Raw genomic sequence first — 21,564 nt, 5'->3', positions numbered from 1 at the left:
GGCCTTTTTTTTCAGGCATCTCTGGGTGGGTTCGAACTGCCAGCATTTCCGTTAGTGCTTAACCTTTGTGTCACCCAAAGACACCATACATGCCTGTATAAATGTTTAACTTCAGATTTATATAACTAATTTGACTTTTTTCATTTAATGCTATAGCATCTCAAGTACTTAGGGTATAATGAATGGAAATAGGCTTGAGGGAAAATTGGTCTGGATCAGTGTTACCCAATCAAACTTTCTGCAATGATAGAAATGTTCTTTACTGCACTATCCAATATGGTAGCTGTTAACCACTTAACGTAGCTAGTGTGATGGAGGAACTAAATTTTTTATCTTATTTAATTTTAATCCAGGTCTCTACTTAGCGTCTATGGTTTGAGCTTGACTGCTGACCTAAAGATTGGCAGTTCAAACCCGCTCAGTGGTACCTTGGAAGATAGGCCTGGTGATCTATTTCTGTTAAGTTTACAGCCAAGAATAATGTATGGAGTAGTTCTACTCTGTAACACACGAGGCTGCCATGAGTCAAAATTAACTCGATGGAAACTAACAACAATAATTTTAATTAAATTTAAATAGGCACATGTGGCTCTTGGCTATCATACCGGACAGTGCAGTTGTTACAGGAGCTCAGAAGAAGAAATCATGTTAGCAAAGGGTGGCTGTGACATGCTTAGTGATGCAAGTGTGTCTAAAGCTGCTCTTTGGACAAGCAGAAGTGTAGGAGCTGAGCAGCACTATAGGAAATCACTGAATCTACTCCAGGTCTGCCAGGAATAGTTGAGCTGAGACTTGTTAATTTACAGACTATGTAAGTCCCTATGAATCCCTGGATTAAGTCCCAAAGGGTTAAGTACTTGGCTACTAACAGAAAGGTTGGTGGTACCTGGAGCAAGGAAGAGTGAAGAACACCAAAGACACAAGGTAATTGTGAGCCTAAGACACAGAAAGGACCACATAAACCAGAGTCTGCATCAGCCTGAGACCAGAAGAACTAGATGGTGCCCAGCCACAACTGATGATTTCCCTGACAGGGAACTCAACAGAGAAACCCTGAGCGAGCAGGAGAGCAGTGGGATGCAGACCTCAAATTCTCTTAAAAAGACCAGATTTAATGGTCAGACTGGGACTGGAGGGACGCCGGAGGCCATGGTCCCCAGACCTCCTGTTAGCTCAGGACAGGAACCATTCCCAGAGCTAACTCTTCAGACAGGGATTGAACTGGAATAGGGGATGGGAAATGATACTGGTGAAGAACGAGCTTCTTGGATCAAGTGGACACATGAGACTATGTTGACATCTCCTGTCTGGAGGGGAGATGAGAGGGCAGAGGGGGCCAGAAGCTACCCAAATGGACACGAGGAGAGAGGGTGGAGGGAAGAACTGTGCTGTCTCATTGGAGGGAGATTAATTAGGAGTGTATGGCAAGGTGTATGTAAATTTTTGTACGAGAGACTGACGTAATTTGTAAACTTTCACTTAAACCACAATAAAAATTAATTAAAAAAAAGGTTGGTGGTTAGTATCCACCTAAAGGCATCTCAGAAGAAAGGCCTGATGGCCTGCTTCCAAAAGGTCATAGCCATTGAGCACTATGCTCAGTTCTACTCTGAAGCAGGTGGGGGTCACCAGGAGTTGGAATCGGCTGGACACAAACTTTTTTTCTTAATGTGTTTTGTTTTTAATATAAAGCCCTATTAAAGGGCAATAGCTTAGATCCATCAGCTCAACCTCAGCAGTTCAGTTTAATATTCACCAAATTATCAAACTAACAATTTGTATACTTTAAGGAATACCCTAAACTGGATATCAAACAGCCTGAGTATAGACCAGTTGGCAAGTGGTGTAGACATTTCAGGACTCAGCAAATATAGCATAATTGCATTTAGGAAACTAAGATTTATTTGGTTTTGTATGCCTTAATATAATTTTAGAATGATCTCAAGAAGTGAAATTCATTATGCGCCTTGCCATTTCTCAAGATATATCAAGACATTGTAGTTTCATTTTCTTATTCATTGAGAATCTTCCAATTCAAGATTAATGACATTTCATACTGGAGCTTTGCCAAAAATAACAATACCAATAATAATGGTAATAATACTCATGTTGAGTGATTTATACTGTGCTACTTTTCTAAGTAATTGACACTTTAAGGACTAAGGTACACCTGATCCAAGCCATGGTGTTTTCAATTGCCTCATATGCATGCAGAAGCTGGGCAGTGAGTAAGGAAGACTGAAGAAGAATTGACACCTTTAAATTATGGTGTTGGCAAAGAATATTGAATATACCATGGACTGCCAAAAGAATGAACAAATCTGTCTTGGAAAAAGTACAGCCAGAATGCTTCTTAGAAACAAAGATGGCAAGGCAGCGTCTCAGATACTTTGGACATGTTATCAGAAGGGATCAGTCCCTGAAGAAGGACATTATGCTTGGAAAAGTAGAGGGTCAGCAAAAAAGAGGAAGACCCTCAACAAGATGGATTGACACAGTGGCTGCAATAATGGGCTCAAGCGTAACAATGGCCATGAGGATGACACAGGACCAGGCTATGTTTCATTCTGTTGTATATAAGGTAGCTATGAGTCCAAACCAACTCGAAGGCTCCTAACAACAATAACAAGTAATTGACATAGATTTTTTATCTCTTTTAATCTTTCCATCATTCTTAGAGTTGTGTGTCGTCGAGTGGATTCCAACTTACGGTGACCCTATATGACAGAGTAAACTGGCCCCTTAAGGTTTCGTAGGCTGTAACTTTTAAGGGAGCAGATCACGGGTTCTTTTCTCCTTCAGAGCAGCTGGTGGGTTCAAACCTCCAACCTTTCAGTTACTAGCCAAGTGCTATTATAACTTAAATTAAGTAACTTGTTTGAAATCACTTAGCTGCTAAGTGTAGGAGTCAGAATTTGGACAGAGACAGTGTGAATCCAGAGCTACCCATTAAATGGCTACATGTTCTCAGCTCAAGTTAACTTTGTAAAATCTTTAATAAAAGGATTATCAAAGCAAATTATCAATGTAAATAAGATCACCACCCTACTATTGAAACATACTAAGAAAATGAATGCTTCGAACGGCCCTCAAGCGCTTTCCTAGAAATATTTACTCATAAGAAAAGGATTGGTCAAAGGCAAAGTTTTCTAATCTATTAATTAAAATAATTCACTCAAGGATATCTACTGAGTACTGCTTTGTTGTTGAGCTTACGTGTTTAACTATGAGCTCGAAAGCTATACAATAATGCTTCTTTAAATATTGTATAATTTGATTTTTTTTGTATTTTAAATTAACTTTCCCCTTCTTTACACTAGCTTAATGGGTTTTATGTCATTCATGGAAATTATACAGCCCCTTTTTCCCAGTATTAAGGTTGGTAAATACAACTTTTCAGATTACGGAAGGAAGGTTTACATGGCTGTGTTTTAAATATTCTTTTCTCTGCTAGGAAAGGCTGTGCTATAATTTTGAGTAATTATTTTCTTAATGAAAATTTTATCCTATATTTTTTAGAATATTTGCTTTATGGTATAATATCATAGTTTTGGTTACAACAGAAATAAATAAACTGGGTGAAGCAGATTTTCAAAGCATATTTGATTAATACCCAGGTTCGCGCACCCTGGAGTTGACAGCAAATGGTCGTGACTTGTCTTTATAGCCCCATGGTCATGTCTTTATCTTTTAAAACAGTCAGTGAGGTTAGAGTAATCAAGCAGTGTGCAGGAACACAGAGGCATTTGCCCTCTGCAGATTGGCTTTGATAAAAACAAGGTGGGAAGTGGAGAACTGTTCATTTGTAATTTGGTAATACTTTCTCTGCTGCCCTTGGATCAAGAAGATTTTGTTATACACAACTCATTTGCTCATTTTTCCCTTTGACAGACATTTGCAGACCACTTACAATGTGAGTGAGCTGTCTTATGGCAATGAATGGTAGGCTCTCATTCATTCATCAAATATTCTTTGAGCTCCTACTATGTGCCATGTACAGTTACTAGGTGTTAAGAAGACAGTAGTCAACAATACAAAGCTTATGTTCTGCTGACCCAGACAGTAGTCAACAATACAAAGCTTATGTTCTGCTGACAGATGGCATTTAAAAAGATAACTCTAAAATGATGTGGAAGCTTGGTGATAGAGAGATGTATATTAATAATATATACTCAAACCAAATAATTATGGAATTGTAACTGTACCAGGTCCGTGGTGCCATCTGACTGTTCTTGTAGTAAGCCAAGCGGACCTGAGAAATGAACATAAAAGAGAAGGAAGCCCAAATAGGCAGGTGTCTGGGAGCCATGAGCTCAAATCAGGAAGCTTGGATCTCCAAGGACAACATGGCAACTAAGGTGGTCTGCAAGTATTTCATTCGTAAGGCTAACTAAAGGGTCAAGAAAACTTGGGACCTTTTTGTATCCTAAGATCAACATTTCAGCAACATGTGGTTGATCTCATCCCCTAATTTCATGTATTAAAAATCCTCTAGACTCTGGAATTCCTGGTAAAAATTCCACATCCCTTATTAAATGTTGTATAACATTGTAATACTATCGTTTTTGTTAGCAAGATTAACAATTTTCCTTTCTGGGGAGTTCTTGAAAAACTTCAGGGTTTTGATTTTCTTTTTATTTTCCCCTTCAAAATTATTGATTGATATTGTCTTTAAAAAAAAGCCATCAAGTCGATTCTGACTCGTAGCAACCCTATAGGACAGAGTAGAACTGCCCCATAGGGTTTCCAAGGAGTGGCTGGTGGATTTGAACTGCCCACCTTTTGTTTAGCAGCCAAACGCTTAACCACTGCACCACCAGGGCTCCATATTGTCCTTAGTCATTTCATTAAAATATGAAGGTAGTTAAATATTTCGGCCCAAACCAGAAGTAATGAAAAATGATCAATTTTGAAACACAGAACTTAGTCAAAACCTTTTTACATGTTCAGGTTTATTATCACTAATACATAATTATAACTTTGAAAGAACCTTAGCTTTTTAGGATTATGATTTTCTAATTAACGAAAGAAGACATTGAAGTTTGTACGTAATTACCTGTTAAAAGCACCATGTTTAAAAACCAAAAAGGGCTTTTTTTGTTGCACTTTTTGAAATTGAAAACACTGGGGAAATTTTAGCAAACATTTATTTTAATAGAAGAAGAGAACCAACAAATAGTATCAGATTCTGTTTTAAATGCATCTTATCTATATTATCTCTGATAGTCAAAATCATTTCATAAAATAATTATTGTCCTTTTCCATTAATTATGGCTCAGGAAATCCATTCACTGGCCTAAGATTGCAGATATCTAGTAAATGACCAAACCAGGTGACCCCACAGGTACAATATTCAACCTTTGTGCTTTTTGTTTAACCATTTCCGTGATGCACATTTATAGGATTTTAACCTCTTGTTATCTAGCTTCCATATCCACCGCTGCACTGAAACTAAAATGACACTAGTGACATATATGGGGGTCTACCCACAGCCCTATTAAATTCTCAATTGATTTAAATTCGTGGCTTTAAATATGCAGCTGTGACTTCTCTTACGAACTTCAGATTCATGTTTCCATTCAGTTAGTGGATGCCTCCCTCTTGACGGCTTGTAGAAACTTCAGTCACATATCCCAAAACACGCATTCCCATTCCCACATGCTGTTGCAACTGTATTACATCATATGTATCATTAAATATATATATGTGTATGTACATATATGTATGTTGTTGTGTGCCATTGAACACTGAATCAGTTCTGACTCATGGTGACCCCACATGACAAATTAGAACTGCCCCATAGAATTTCATAGGCTGTGATCTCAGGCATGTACTCGAGTTTGAACCCCCAAAACATAGCCTAATGCCTGGCACTAAGAAGACCCTTGATAAATTTTTGATGAATGAATGACTAAATGATGGAATGTGGTTGGCAAATACGCATTTGATGTTAATGCTTAAGAAATTCAGTAACGTAAAAGCAAGTGGAACATAGAATTTTGGGTTTTAAATAAAATCTGCCTTATAGTTCATTACACCCAACGGTAAATAACCCCTGCATGTTCCGTGAGTTGTCTTTGATATACCTCTGACTTCTATACAAGGGCAATGTGAGCAGATTTTGTTATTTGACTCATGTTTCCAAGGATGCCAGAATGAAGGCAGACTCTGGGATGTAGTTAGAAATTTTCGCTGAAGCTTTCGGTCATAAATTACAGTGAGATGCAGTTCTCAGTGGGTGGCAATGTTGGTGTCAGGTACATAGTGATTTGAGTCAAGTAAGCAAGTCTGCCTACAAGCTTTAATGGATTTGAGGTCCAGCAGTTCTTCCATTAAAGATATAAGTAACTGACACAGACAAATTGTTAACCAAACTTTCTACTTATTTTCCCTTTGAATTATTAAGCTAAGCACACCTCCATCCATATAGCTTATGCTATAGGGATCTCTTATGTCAAGATCAAATTATAAATCAACCCAGCAAGCCTAGACTGGACTGCCTTCGTTCCAGTGACATTACTAAATATCTGTAACCCCAAAGCAGTTAAGTGCTCAGCTGCTAAACAAAAGGATGGCAGTTCGAACCCACCCAGAGGTCCCTCGAAAGAAAGCCTAGTGATCTGCTTCTGAAGGGTCAGAGACTTGAAAACTCTGCAGAGTGTAGTTTCATTACTCTGCACACATGGGGTCACGATGAGCCCCAGTTAACTTGGCAGCAACTAACAACAACCACCCTTCTTTGGAAATACAGATCTGTGATCTGTGTGTTTGACTTCTCTGTGTTCAGAGCTTAACATTCATAAACTCATTCTTAAAACAACTCCAGGAGGTGGCTGCCACTATTATCCCAATGCTACACACTTAAGTGACAAATCTGGGTTACTAACTTGGCTTGATGGGTTCCAGATTCTGTGTCCAGAATTACTGTGCATTTTACTAAACGACTTGTATAATTTCTATCTTGAACATCTCCTTTTCACCTGGGAGTAAAGAGCAAGTCGGCAAAATTCTACAAGTGTTGGTTTGCTCTTAGATAGTTGCAGTAATTTCTACAATTTCATTATGACTTACTTAGCATCTTCCTTTAATGCTGATATCTACTTATTTTATAAACAGATTAAAGATGTCATTCTCCTTGAATAACATTGCTGGAAATATCTCAAAGAATGTGTACTGGTTGGAAAATGAATCACAAAGTAGACACAAATAGAGGAGAGACCTAAAAGAGATTCAAAATATGAGCAGGGAGATGAATGAGAGAAGAGAGCCAGGTACCAGGGATATAGTTCAGAGGTATTAGAACATAAAAAAAAAAAAAAGCAGATTGAGATAAACCAGAAAGATGTAAAAATCACATTACAAGGAGGATTTTTAGTTAAGCAAAATTACAATCTAGATAAAATAGAAAAAGGAATCATATCATTATAATGCATTTTATTATCTATGCAAAGGCATTCAACTGTATAAAGCATAACAAATTATGGATAACATTGCAAAGAATAGGAATTCCAGAACACTTAATTGTGCTCTTGAGGAAACCTGTACGTAGATCAAGAGGCACTCGTTCGAACAGAACAAGGGGAAGCTGCATGGTTTACAGTCAAGAAAGGTGTGTGTCAGAGTTGTATCCTTTTCACCATATTCAGTCTGCATGCTGAGCAAATAATCTGAGAAGCTGGACGATATGAAAAAGAATGGGGCATCAGGATTGGTGGAAGACTCACTAACAACCTGCATCATGCAGATAACACAACCTTGCTTGCTGAAAGTGAAGAGGGCTTGAAGCACTTACTGATGAAGATCAAAGACCACAGCCTTCTATATGGATTACACCTCAACATAAAGAAAACAGAAATCCTCACAACTGGATCAATAAGCAACATCATGATAAACAGAAAAAATTGAAGTCGTTAAGGATTTCATTTTTCTTGGATCCACAGTCAACAGTCAATAAATTACAAGTTGCATTGCACTGGGCAAATCTACTGCGAAAGACCTCTTTGAAGTGTTGAAAAGCAAAAATGTCACCTTGAAGACTGAGGTGCAATGGATCCAAGCCGTGGTGTTTTCAATCACCTCGTATGCATGGGAAAGCTGGTTGATGAATAAAGAAGACCGAAGAAGAATTGATGCCTTTGAATCCTCGTGTTGGAGAAGAATATCGACTCTACCATGGACTGCCAAAAGGACAAATAAATCTGCCTTAGAAGAAGTAGGACCAGAATGTTCCTTAGAAGCAAGGATGGAGAGACTACATCTCACATACTTTGAAATTGTTATCAGGAGGGACCAGTCCCTGGAAAAGGACATCATGCTTGGTAAAGTAGAGGCTCAGTGAAAAAGATGAAGACCGTCAACAAGATGGATTGACACAGTAGCTTCAGCAATGGGCTTAAGCATAACAACAATTGTGAGGATGGTACAGTGTTTCATGCTGTTTTACATAGGGTCGCTATACGTTGGGACCTAACAACAGCAATATGAGAGGATGCTGCAGATATTTACAATTCGTATAACCTACAAGCATATTTTGAATTACCCCACCACTCAAACTCACGCAGTGGAAATAAGAATTATCCTTGAATACTGATGATAAAAGGGCCTTGAAAAAGAAAAGGAAATAAAATGGTAGCTGTAGTAGGCAACTTTGTCAACCTAAAAATGTTAGAACTTGAAATTTTGCTGTATTTCCAATACTGATGTCATCAAAACAGTTCAGTGGGTCTAAGAAACTTTCGGAAGAGGCCTGTACACATGGGAGGGTGTGTTATTTTGATTACTTTAACGAAACTGAATACACATGAGGGGCCAACAATCTCCTTTCATATACCCATAAGAAATTCCAGATACTGAATATAATTCAGTTTAATTATTTTTATGTTGTTGTTAGTTGTCTTGGAGTCTGTTCTGACTCATGGTGACCTCGTGTGCAGAATAGAACTGCCCCACAGAGTTTTCAAGGCTGTGACCTTTAGGAAGCAGATCACTAAGCCTGTCTTCCAGTCCATCTCCGGGTGGGTTCAGACTGCCAACCTTTCAGGTAGTAGTTGCGTGTGTAGCCGTCTGTGCCACCTAGGGATTGATTATATAGGAAACAAAATTTCATTCTGGGAAAAATGGAGCAATTAGTGCTTATTAATCAGACGCTGTGAGTCAGAATGGACTCGATGGCAACGGATTTGGTTTGGTTTTGGTTCTATTAATCGGATATGGTTCACTGGATATCTATCAAGTAAATGTTGACTATGTGGTGAAGTGGTCAGGGTCTGCTTCAGCCTGGCAATTTCATTACCCATGTGCTTTATTAAATTCTTCAGCAGGTATCCAATGTTTTTTCCTAGAGCAATCTGTAGGTTCTTATCTGAGTAATCAGAGGTAATTTTTGAAAGATATCGCCTTCCACAGAATACACTTGTTGTTAGGTGCTGTCGAGCCAGTTCCGACTCATAGCGACCCTATGTACAACAGAACAGAACACTGCCCGGTCGGACCTCCACCATCCTCACAATCGATGCTATGGTGGAGCCCATTGTTACATCTACTGTGTCATTCTCTAAGAATAAACTTAGCCACTGCAACCCTGAACTCTTACTGTTCAAACCACAGTCTTACAAGTTTGAAAGCACAAAAGTTGGCAAAAAGACAATTTTGTCAAGGTCTTGGGAAGTCCTTACATTTGCTGACGTCCTGTTTTCCTGTTGCACATTCTCAGTTGCTCATCCTACACCTTTTTTTTCTGAGTTAGAGTGTTCTTTCTTCCAGCCCAGCTAAGGGATCCACTAGTAATTAGGTATTTCCTTTTCTATGGCAGCTGTAAAAATAATAACAAACACAGCGCCATTTATTGTGAGGCATTGCATTAATTGAAATAACAACTGTTTTAAGGAGCCCTGGTGGTATAGTGGTCAAGCGCTCAGCTGCTAACCAAAAGGTCAGTGGTTCAAACCCACCAGCCACTTCAAGAGAGAAAGATGTGGCAGTCTGCTTCTGTAAAGATTATAGCCTTGGAAACCCTGTGGGGCAGTTTTACTCTGTCCCTTAGGGTCGCTATGAGCCGGAAATGACTGTATGGCAATGGATTTAATACCTCTTTTAACTAACTGGCAGTTCATTTCTCCAGTGTCCTAAATGCTTGAATTTCTATTGGTAGACTGACAATTTACAGACCTATGTTCTCAACTGAAGGAAAATTCGATCCAAGCTTCTTATATGAGCAAAAGTCCTGCAACTATTCAATTGAAGGTACCTTAGACGTTATTTTTTTTAGACGTTAGAGCAGTGATGGAGGGGTGAAGTCCATGCTATAAAACTGTCTTGGAGAACTTTGCTGGAAATCATGTGTGATGAAGCATGCCACTGGGACTACTGCTTCTTGCCCCAATGAGAGTAAAGAGGTACAGAGAGATCAGATGGAGCCCTGGTGGCACAGCGGTTAAGAGCTTGGCTACTAACCAAAAGATTGCCAGTTCAAATCCACCAGATGCTCCTTGGAATAGCAGAAATATAATTAATGTTTATATTATGAAATATTCGTGCTTTATATATAAAGATGTCACTTTGTCCTTACCCTCATCAGACACAGTTTCCAAAAGGAAACATTGCAAAAAACAGCAGTGGTGGAATGTAATTGTATTAAGTATAGCACGTTTCCACAATGCCAGCCATTTATGAAATTCATCTGTGCAACTAAAAAAAATGGCTACAGCTGAATCTGCATTTAATCTAGGCCATTTGTGGATCATGAGATTTTTAAAATGCCCCAAAAGATAAGACTACAAATAGAGTTCATTCCTATGATGTTTTCTGCTCAGAGAGAAAGATACAGAAGCTTCACCAATCACTTGACTGCATTGTTGTTATTAGATGCCATCAAGTCAGTTCCAGTTTCTAACAGCCCTGTGTACAATAGAACAAAACTGCCCGATCCTGCACCATCCTTACAATCATTATTAAGTTTGAGTCCATTGTTACAGCCACTGTGTCAATCCATCTAGTTGAGGGTCTTGCCCTTTTTTGCTGATCCTCTACCTTACCAAGCATGATGTCCTTCTCCAGGAGCTGGTCCCTCTTGATAACATGTCCAAAGTATGTGAAACGAAGTCTAACAACCTTGGCTTCCAAGGAACATTCCAGCTGTACTTCTTCCAAGACAGATTTGTTCGTTCTTCTGGCAGTCCATGGTGTATTCAGTATCTGCTGCACTAATGGGCTAAAAAATAAAGTTAATCAGAAGAATAAGGAGAAGAATATAATGGAGATTACGTTTTTGGTTTATTTCCATATGCCTAAAAAATGGCACTGTCTTGTCTCTCCTGTATGAAAATAGCTTTACTAGACTAATATCATTAGAGTAGGTACTTGCTATTTTCTCTGAATTGCAGTGATGAATTTCTACTTATTCATTACCCCCGACACATACACACATGAGTGTGCATATACACACATGTACGCACACACACAGTCCTTTGTGGGACCAGGAGCATATATTTCCATGTCAGCTGTCTGAGGCTAAGGTGCAGGCCATCATCATGGAACACAGTCACGTAAGCTCTGGCTCTGTTAGGGGACTGACCCTACCACACTGGCACCATTAATGTCAAATACTAACCAACTATGCTAGCAACCTTGAGTCTCTCTGATGTCAGAGAGTCTCACAGGCCTCCTGTTGAATCCCTGGGTGTATTATGATGCTACTGATACACCTTGTTTCATCATGGAAGAGAAACACACGTAGATATGTGATCAATGATTTGGCACAAAATTTCCTGTTACATTAAGGCGTAAAAACAATTTTAAGAAAGCCTCAGTTTCTAATATTATTCCATTTATTTTTAGGTCCTGTGGATGTTAATATTCTTGCTAAATGTAATCCCTGTTTATCAAATCCGTGTAAAAATGATGGCACCTGCAACAACGACCCAGTTGACTTCTATCGGTGCACCTGTCCGTACGGTTTCAAGGTAAGTAGAAGCTTTTGTGGAGCCACGGTCTGAAAACAACAGTTTTTCTGTGTGTGGGTTCCTGATTCTCGTGTGCTTTCACCGGGTGCTGAGAACTACTGTATTTTGACCCAATCTTGCTTAACCGTTCCTTCTCCAGGGGCAGGATTGCGATGTCCCAATCCATGCATGTGTCAGTAACCCATGTCAACATGGAGGAACTTGCCGCTTAAAAGAAGGAGAAAAGAGTGGATTCTGGTAGGTTTCTGTCATTAGTCTTGATCTTCTCTTTCTGAAGTGTTGGCCTAAGAATAACTAATCAAACAATCATTTTCTTTTTCAAATCAAAGGACGTTATTTTAAAAAGGAAACTTTTAAAGCTGATAAAGATAATATATATTGGTCCATCTTGGAGATACTACAATATTAAAAAATTAAAAAAAAAAACCTGGACACACTGTAATATTCTCAGCTCAGGATGCTGCAAAACCAAGGAATTAAAACACATGCATACATTTTGATTATTCAAGACAGATAAGGGCAAGACAAAGTATTGGCTCTCTGATGCTTTTTAATAGCCAACTAGTCCCCTCCTGCAAGTCAAATATTCACCTGTTGTTTTGTATATTTCTTTAACAGAAGGCATGCAAATGATAAGATGTAGGTCCCACTGAAATAGAAAATTAATGATTCCTTTCCAAGCCACAATGTGAGTAGACAAACATGCTGTGAACATTTTTAATCTGGAGTTATTGAATCGTACAGTATGATTATTTCGGATGTACGTCGTGAATTATGAAATAGAGTTCTTTATTAAATGACACTGATAATTTCACATAAGTATGCTAATCTGCTACTACAGCTTGTTAGAAATGTCAGTTTTTAGAAGAAATATATTTCATTTCTGCATTCCATTATGAAATTATCTGTTTCTTTTTTTTTTTATCTAGACTTTAACCAGAGATTATTCTGATACTTACTCACGAGTAAATGTGCAATGTTTTGTGCCTGGAGGAAATTGTATTTATTGAAACTTAAAGATAAGATTCATATTTGGTAATTGGGAAGAAAACAAAATTTTGTTTTTAGAACTCTTTGTTTCTAGACATCAAGGACATAACACATAGGTAGTAGATGTTTTAAGATTTTAGTCAGAACCAGCTTCTCATCATTTGTGAGCAAAGAAGCACGAATTATTTTATTAGCGCACAACTAAAGATTAAGGTATCTAGGGCTGTAGAGTAAATTTTGCTTGTGTTTGGACTTGAAATTTTTTTGGCTTTATTGAATTGTAGAATTATGAAGATCTTTACTGTCTTACAGCCAACATAAGATTTTTTTTTCAAATGGTTTCTGGTTTGGGGAATATTATCTTAAATCATTTGAGCCCCAGTAGCGCAGTGGTTAAGAGTTTCAACTGCTAGCCAAAAAGTGGGCAGTTCAAATCCACCAGCTGCTCCCTGGAAACCCAATGGGGTACTTCTACCCTGTCCTGTAGGGTTACTATGAGTCAGAATGGACTTGACAACATTGGGTTTGGTTTTGGTTTTTTACCTTAAAGCGGTGCTTAAACATGTTATTTAAACACATTTTAAAGGTCAGTTTCTTTTAGTTACCAAAAACCAAACCAAACCCAGTGCCATCGATTTGATTCTGACTCATAGCGACCTTGTAGGACTGAGTAGAACTGCCCCATGAAGCTCCATAATTGATGAGCAAGCATACTTGCACTTGTATTTTTTTCAGTATTTAAACTGCCTGTTTTAAAAATGCAGCAAAAATATGTTTTGCCTTTTTCCCCTGACTTGCAGGTGTATTTGTGCTGATGGGTTTGAAGGAGAAAATTGTGAAGTCAATATTGATGACTGTGAAGATAACGACTGTGAAAATAATTCTACATGCGTTGATGGAATTAATAACTACACCTGTCTTTGCCCACCTGAGTACACAGGTATGAAGAATGAGAAATGCTAAGTCATCAATCGGTGTATCTGTTTGAAAGTACTATTGCCACTAAGTTTTATGTGTTTAGTAAACCATTTTATTAGTCAGTAACTGGTCAATGTTTTGGAAGTTAGATGTAATGTAAATAACAGAGGGACTTAAAGATGGTTTCAGTCAACCAGATAAAGACCCAGCAAGCTGAGTTCGGAAACCCAGGTGGTATAGTGGTTAGGAGCTACGGCTGCTAACCAAAAGGCTGGCAGTTCAAATCCACCAGGTGCTCCTTGGAAACTCTGTGGGGCAGTTCTGTTCTCTCCTATAGGGTCACCATGAGTCGTAATCGACTTGACGACAGTGAGTTTTTTTTTTTTTTTTTAAGCTAAGTTAGGACAGAGACATCTGTCATAAAATCATGCAGTTCAGCAAAGAGAAGCTCTCGCACCGAAACTTGGTTCCCACAATTGAATGGCATTTTGTGCAAAGCATTTCCCTTGTGCAAACCAACCCATATGCATATATACTCAAATATACATATATGTATGTATATATATGTACATATATAGACGTGTGTACGTAGATATATGTACATATATGTGTATAAAAACTGAGTCCTAGTGTGACACAGTGATTAAGTCTTTGCAAACTCCCTTTGTAACATTTGTTAGCAATAAACTATCTCAGTTTATCTAATGCAAAGAATGCAACTCTAGGTAGTTTTCCTTGCTTCCTGAGAGATAACCCTTGGAATTCCCTGAATAATGGAATTTCAAAACCTCCAGACTATACCTAAAAGATTTGTGCACACGAATGCCCCTCTCAGCAGCCACGTAGTAACCTGATATCTGCTGATGTCAGTAAGGGGGCCCAGGGTTCAATCAGTAGTGGTTAATTTCTGTTCTACTCTCTCCTCTCCTCTTTAAAGTTTCATTGTAACTAGCCTACATTGAGTCATTTTGTTTTTTTAGAAATAGGATGGTCTCCCTAAATACATAAAGAATAACTGCTTGAATAAGCCCTGTTTTAATTTCTTTGTGCTTCGATTATTATTAACTAGATAGATAGATGGCATTTCTTTGCATAATCAAAATATAAATAGACATTTGAGCTTGCTCAGGTCCCTACTTGTTTTTTGCCTGCCAAGTATTTTCCTTTAGTAACCCATGGCGTTCAAAATGAAATTCAAACATGAAGATATTGAGTACTTCGGATAGTCTTATGAAACAATCACCTTTTTTCTTACATTTTGTGTCTTTGGGTGATAAATCTCATAAAGACTATCCAAATTGCTATACTTCTTCCTTGGATAAACCAATTTGCTAGAAAGACAACATCAAGTTTAATGACTTCGCTGTTACGTCAGAATATCTATTTCTATTAAGCTTTTTGTGGTTATAAATAAGAAACTTCACCATTATAAAGCTTTCCTTTCATAAGTCACTTAGTTTAAAGATTGGTAGAGAAAAAGAGGAAGTTATACGTTTTATCTGCAACAAAAAAAATGAAGAAATAGATTTTGTTGCTCTATTCATAATACCATTTTTGTTTTGCTGAGCATTTTTCATGAATTACATGTATTCCCCTGTAATTTGATACATAGTTAAGAATAACAGAGGGTGAAGGAACTGTGAGAAGGCTGAGGTTAAAAACATCTCTAAACATGAAAGATAAAAACACATCTGTATGATTAACTTCCCCTGAATTTGTTGGAAAATAAATGAAATTTAAACTTTTATGTAATATCCAAACCTAGCATTTTAGGAAGTACTATTTTATGGGTGACTCGACGGCACTGGGTATTTCCCATGGGAAAAAATGCTAGAGAGAATAATGGGATTCTGTTTTGGCACCTGGAATCTTTTGCGTGCCTCAGAAGCTGCCTTTTCTATGCTGCAATTTTTTTTTTTTTTAACTCCAGCGACGCACCTGATGCCATGTAAAGTATTTTCGTCCGAAGTTTCCAGTAGACATTTGAGTATGTTTTGTCACCAAATTGTCCTATTGGATATATAGTTCTTGGACTGCTTGGTGGGCAGAATTTGAACATACTTTAACATTTTGTATGAATAAAGGATGCCAGGTACATCCAAGATGCACCCATTCTGAAGTAGCTGGGTAAAGTTTAGGCATCACTTAGCTTTGACACTCACACCTGTATTACTGGGACGCTTCCTATTAGCCTGCATGTCCGGATTTTAATGCCCATGGAGTATCTGAGTGTGGGAGTCATTAGATGGGCTAAATTAGAGATGTCTGAGAAGTCCAGTGTTTGCGCTAAGATCTGTTACCTGAGATTTTCTTAGAAGAGTGGAATAGTTCTCTTTTCCATTCTTGTCCTAATTATTATGGAAAGGTCTTAAGACCTTACTTAATTTGGGAGCTCTGGTGGTACAGCGATTAAGAGTTCAGCTGCTAGCCAAAAGGTCAGCAGTTCTAATCCACCAGCTGCTCCTTCGAAACCCTATGAGGCAGTTCTACTCTGTCCTGTACGGTCAGTGGGTTTGGTTTTGATTTTTTAACCTACTCTGAACACCAGGCCCTATGTATCTCATGCATGCTTTGGCTAGCCAATGCCTTCTTCATCGCAGAAATCAGGAGTTTCTTACTGATTAGCTACATGCGAAAGCACTGTACTTCTCAAGTGCTTCCATGATTTTGTTATGATGATTGACAGCTGAGTTGGTTTGAAGGCGTCCCTGGTTTTGTCTTTACATTTGTCATTCCTTATTTCTTACGCATTTGTTTTCAGTCTTTGTCGTACCTTCTCACCCTCCATTTTCCAAGCTCCTGTCCTGATACCAGATCCTCTTTAACAGTTATTTTTTCCCATCCTAAGTGACTTAGCTCAGGACAACTTCAGAGAAATGCTATGAAGCCTCACCTTCCCAACTGTGTCAGAGCTTCTTCTTTGAAACATATCATAAAAGCCCAAAGCTTAGCAAAGCAATTTTTAGCCAGGATAGTATCATATTTTGTGGCTATCATATGGGAACCTGCCATGACTATCTGTCAGGAGCCATTTAGTGCTAGCCAAGAACTGAGACTCTTTGGTCTTTCCAGTCGTAGCTTTGAAAATATCCATTTGCCTTCATTTGAGCAAAGGATAAACAAAACTATTGAAATCAATAGAAAGTACATGGCATAAGGTGCATGGAGATACTACCACTGTAACTTTGGGTTGGGCCTTCTGGGCTAGGCAGAGTTCGACTAGGACACATTTATAACTCATCTATTAGCTGCAGTGTTTTCAGCCATGTGTGAGATGACCTCACTTACCACATATCAGATGACCATCTGCAGATTCTGAAATCAGGGGCATGTAGACGGGCATTTAATTATAGGAAAGTATACTTTGAACTGTTGAGTTTCATGTCCTGCTTCATCCACGTCTGCAGGTAGGGAAGAATTGCCTTTTAATGTGACTGTAATGTTTTATGGAAACCCTGGTGGCTTAGTGATTAAGAATTCTGCTGCTAACCAAAAGGCTGGCAGTTAAAATCCACCAGGTGCTCCTTAGAAAACCTATGGGGCTGTTCTACTCTGTCCTGTAGGGTTGCTATGAGTTGGACTCAATGCGTCGGAAATGGGTTTGGTTTGGTATTGTTTGAAGTTTAACTTTGGAATCTGATTAATGAGTGTGAGATCTGGGAAGGAAACCCCACTATGTTCAGGGGATATAATAATGTTGTCATTGTTTAAAAATCATCCAAGTCACAAGTTGGTTTTTTCTTTGAAGATTTTTTTTCATTCTGTATTTCAAAGCCATGCAGTAAGAAACTGAACTCTTATTAAATAGGAGCAAATAAAACATTATGGAAAATGCATGTAAATTAACGTGGTGAATGTTTTTTCATTTGGCACCTAGATTAAGACAATCAGGGGCAGATTAATCAATAAGCATGGTATGTACCAGCTTGCATTAAGCAAGGTACACAGGAGCTTCATTGTATTTACTCGCTAATCTGTGGTGAGCAATTTGACATGGTGAGGGACAGGTGAAATTATGCACTGCAGATTGGTGGGAAGGTACAATCAGGTCCGTGCCTACCTTGCTTATTGGGTAACTCGGCCCTGGTTAGAAAGGTCAGAATGTGGTTAATGGAGAAAAGTCAGAGATCGGAAAGCAAACTGAAGTTTGTTGGAGAAGCTGTGGTATGATGAGAAGGCTATAAAACACAGATAGAAATATTCAAAATAAAATGAATCACCATTGGGAAATGTACTGAACATTATTTAAGCCCTGAGTGTCCAAAACATCACAGTATAGTTATTGATTGAGTAGAGAAGAAAACGCTCTGTGCCTGCCTGCTCCAGAGATTGACAGCATAGGTTGTAAGGGGTAATGTAGTTTTCCTATTATCTACATGTCCCTCTGCCCTCGGCACCCTACTCATGAAAGCTCTTCTTCTCTACCTAATTCACCCCATTACCTGCCCTTCTTGCTGCCTAACGTGTGTGACTATTCGTTGCTAGTAATGTTCAGACAAAGTTAATTTTTTTTAAAGTTTAACTCACTATGAGTCTTAATATCATGATGCCAAGGATCCAGAGGTAGGATGTTGGAAGTATGAAAAAAAAATTTACAAATTCATCCTGAAGTTTTAATTTCTAACATGAGAGATTTCGTCTCTTTGACTCACTGTCCTGTCCTTTCTCAACATAAGGCATGACTTGGGGGTAAATTTGCAAGGAGTTCCTGGAATTACACAAGCTCAAACCTGTAAAAATGGAAATTGTCAACGTGGTGCCCCCGTAATGTTGAAAAATGGACACCTTTTTTTAAGCTTTAGTGCTGACTTAGGTGTTGAATTGAAAAATGCCTTTTCCATATTTTCTAACAGTCAGAACCCTAGATCTGCTGCTATGTCAAGACTATGCGTCTTAATTAACCCCCTTCTCCTGGGACCACACACGAGTATGATACAAAATGGATCACATTGTAAACATTGTATTTACTGGGATTCCATAAATTCAGGAAAATGAAAGTTTCCATGCAAAATGGATATAAAGGCTTAGAATATATTTTGTGAATAATGTTGAGAACTCTTTTAATTTTCCCATTTTGTACCATTATCTCATTTTGTTTCCCGGATCTCCGATGGCCAGGCATAACCTTTAAGTGTGCTTCTTACAAAGTAAAGCTGCTAGTTGTTCAGTCAGCTGATCTAGACATAGATCTCTTGCTCCCTGTGATGATGTTTACCTTTTGCCTCATTTTCTCCATGTTTGTGCGTTTGGCCTGGCTGTAGGTAAGAAATTAAGCCTTGCTTCAGGTTGCTCTCTCACCCTGCCTTCTCTCTGCTGTTAATTGCTACACATTGGCTTCCTGTGCTCTGCTGTTGTATTGCAATGTAAAAAGTCTTTTGTCTCTTCTGTCTTTGTCGCTGCCAGCTGCTAATCTGAATGAGGTGGAAAAAGGTTAGTTGCCTTTTAAGTCTGTTACGATTTAATTTTCGTTGCCCTCTTTCTTTGAAAACTACATAGATTTCCCTGTGTGCACATGGTAGAAGGAATGTTGGCAAAATATGAAGTATGCAAGCAATATGTCGGAAAAGTCATTCAGAGCCTTCAGATATGTACAGCTGTGCCAAACTCTATGAAAAGGGCATCTGAAATGCACTTTGTCAATTTCTAGAAGACAGCAACAAACTGTATGAGAGCGAATAAGGGTTGGCAAAAAAGAGGAGTTGATGCATTCTACTTAATACCTTTTTCAATGCTTTCACTTGTTTAAAGATATCATAGGCATGTGTTGTTTTTATAGTAAAAAACAGGTCATTTAGTACAGTAGACAGGTTGTAAATAGTAAATGGTTAAGGTAGCAGGAATGTCCCCCATTACTATAAATTAATATTTTTAGTAATTTGAAACATGAAAAATATTGAAAGATGTATGCTTTATTGAAACCTTTTACGAAATATATATCACAAAGCCTGAGAGATGGGTTTATAAATGACATGGTCAAATTGATATTATACCATGGGTACAAGGCAGTGTTTTGGTGAAAGTATAAAAAGAACTATATATAATCACTGACTCCGGTGCTTTCCACAAAGCTTCACAGGTGCATCCAGATCCAGGAAGTGCTGGTGTGATTAGGATGATGGGTATGTCCCGGAAGTCATCCTGGAATCACTAAAAAAAAAAAAACTAGTGACTGTTAACTTTAAGGTTCAGATTGTCAACTAATAACATAGCATTTTTACTCATTCAGCTTACAACAGGTCATCAAGTGCCAAGTGCAGGCACAGCATCCTAACAGAAGCACAGTAAGTGCTTGTCTTGATCGTTTTGGTTGTATGCGAGACATTTGCAATTGGATCATAACGTTAATAAGGAAAGGTACCATATTTTTATGCAAATAACACACGCCTTCTGTGTTTGTTTGCCAGCTGCACTCTTCTACCTCGATAAGTGCGCTCTGCTAATTCTTTTTTACAGCGACATGTTAAAAAAAAAAATTGGTATAGCTACGCTTACAAAAAGACCTCATTGGGGGAGGGCACAGCTGCCAAACAAACTTAGAAGGTGTGCATTATTTGGATAGAAATACAGTATTACATAGCAGCACTCTCTGTCCTTGCTAAGGACTTCATTTTTTTCTTTTGCATTATTTGGGTGATTTACTGTGTTTGGTCAGTCACTCTTATGGTTTATAGAGTTAAGTTGAAAAACATGAAAAAATAGTTTCATATTTTAGAAAGTAAAAATAAAGCATATGAGATTCTCTGTGGAGTAATATATCCAGTGCCTGCCTTTGTCCAATGCCATCTTTTCTTTTTATAAGTATTAAAGCAATTGGTGGTCTAGGGCTGGGACGTCTAAGGTCTGAGTCTATCTGAGCAACACAATAGCAACTATTCTGTCACAGGAATACGTCCTTAAATACTTACAGATACTCTCAGGAGCATGCTTGGCCGTGCAGTAGTGTTTTAAATCACCACACGGCTTTATATGGTGACTAAACTTCATGCTTATGTTTAAAGAAGATCTCTTTTATCTCCAAGAATTTGCTCCTGACTAAATTTGTTTTTTAAAGCATTCAAACAATTTTCTATGATCTTATGAATCCAAAACTTCACTGGAAGCAGGGCTTTGAACCAGTTTGTTCCAGTTAGAGCCTCTGCTGAGAATTTGTATTTCTAACAAGTTCTCTGTTGAGAATTTGCATTTCCACCCCAGGTGTACTAAATCAGAATCTATAGTTTAACAAAATCCCCAGGTGCTTCTTACGTATAACTTTCTGGGAACTTGTTAGTAATGCAAATTCTTAGCCGGGGTTAGAAGCCCTGATTAGAATATAGAATTAAAGTTTCTTTATAGCAACTACGCATAACATTGTAAAGAGTGGGATTCCAGAACACTTAACTGTGTTCATGAGGAACACATGGGCCGAGAGGCAGTCGTTCAAACGGAACAAGGGGACACTACGTGGTTTAAAATCAGGAAAGGTGGGCATCAGGGTTGTACCTTCCTCCACACTTATTTAGTGTGTATGCTGAGCAAATAATCCTAGAAGCTGGACTGTATGAAGATGAATACAGCATCAAGATTGAGGAAAACTGACTAACAACCCTAAATATGCAGATGACACAACATTGCTTGCTAAAAGTGAGGACAACTTGAAGCACTTACTGATGAAGATCAAAGACTACAGCTTTCAGTATGGATTACACCTTAACAT

The 21,564-nt window shown here is 38.3% G+C and overlaps 1 protein-coding gene across 2 annotated transcripts in view; it reads left to right on the top strand.

Annotated features, from left to right (window-relative positions):
- Positions 1–21,564, top strand: part of SLIT2 (slit guidance ligand 2) — a 418,221-nt gene that overhangs the window by 347,380 nt on the left and 49,277 nt on the right. For both annotated transcript variants that reach the window (XM_003411373.4, XM_064286010.1), the window contains 3 exons: positions 11,836–11,960; positions 12,100–12,197; positions 13,751–13,890. In XM_003411373.4, coding sequence (XP_003411421.1) covers positions 11,836–11,960; positions 12,100–12,197; positions 13,751–13,890 — 363 coding nt within the window. The remainder of the gene's footprint in view (positions 1–11,835; positions 11,961–12,099; positions 12,198–13,750; positions 13,891–21,564) is intronic.

This window comes from Loxodonta africana, chromosome 5 (genome assembly GCF_030014295.1).
Source record: "Loxodonta africana isolate mLoxAfr1 chromosome 5, mLoxAfr1.hap2, whole genome shotgun sequence".
In the NCBI taxonomy this organism is placed as follows: Eukaryota; Metazoa; Chordata; class Mammalia; order Proboscidea; family Elephantidae; genus Loxodonta; species Loxodonta africana.
This window is presented reverse-complemented; position numbering and strand designations above follow the sequence as displayed.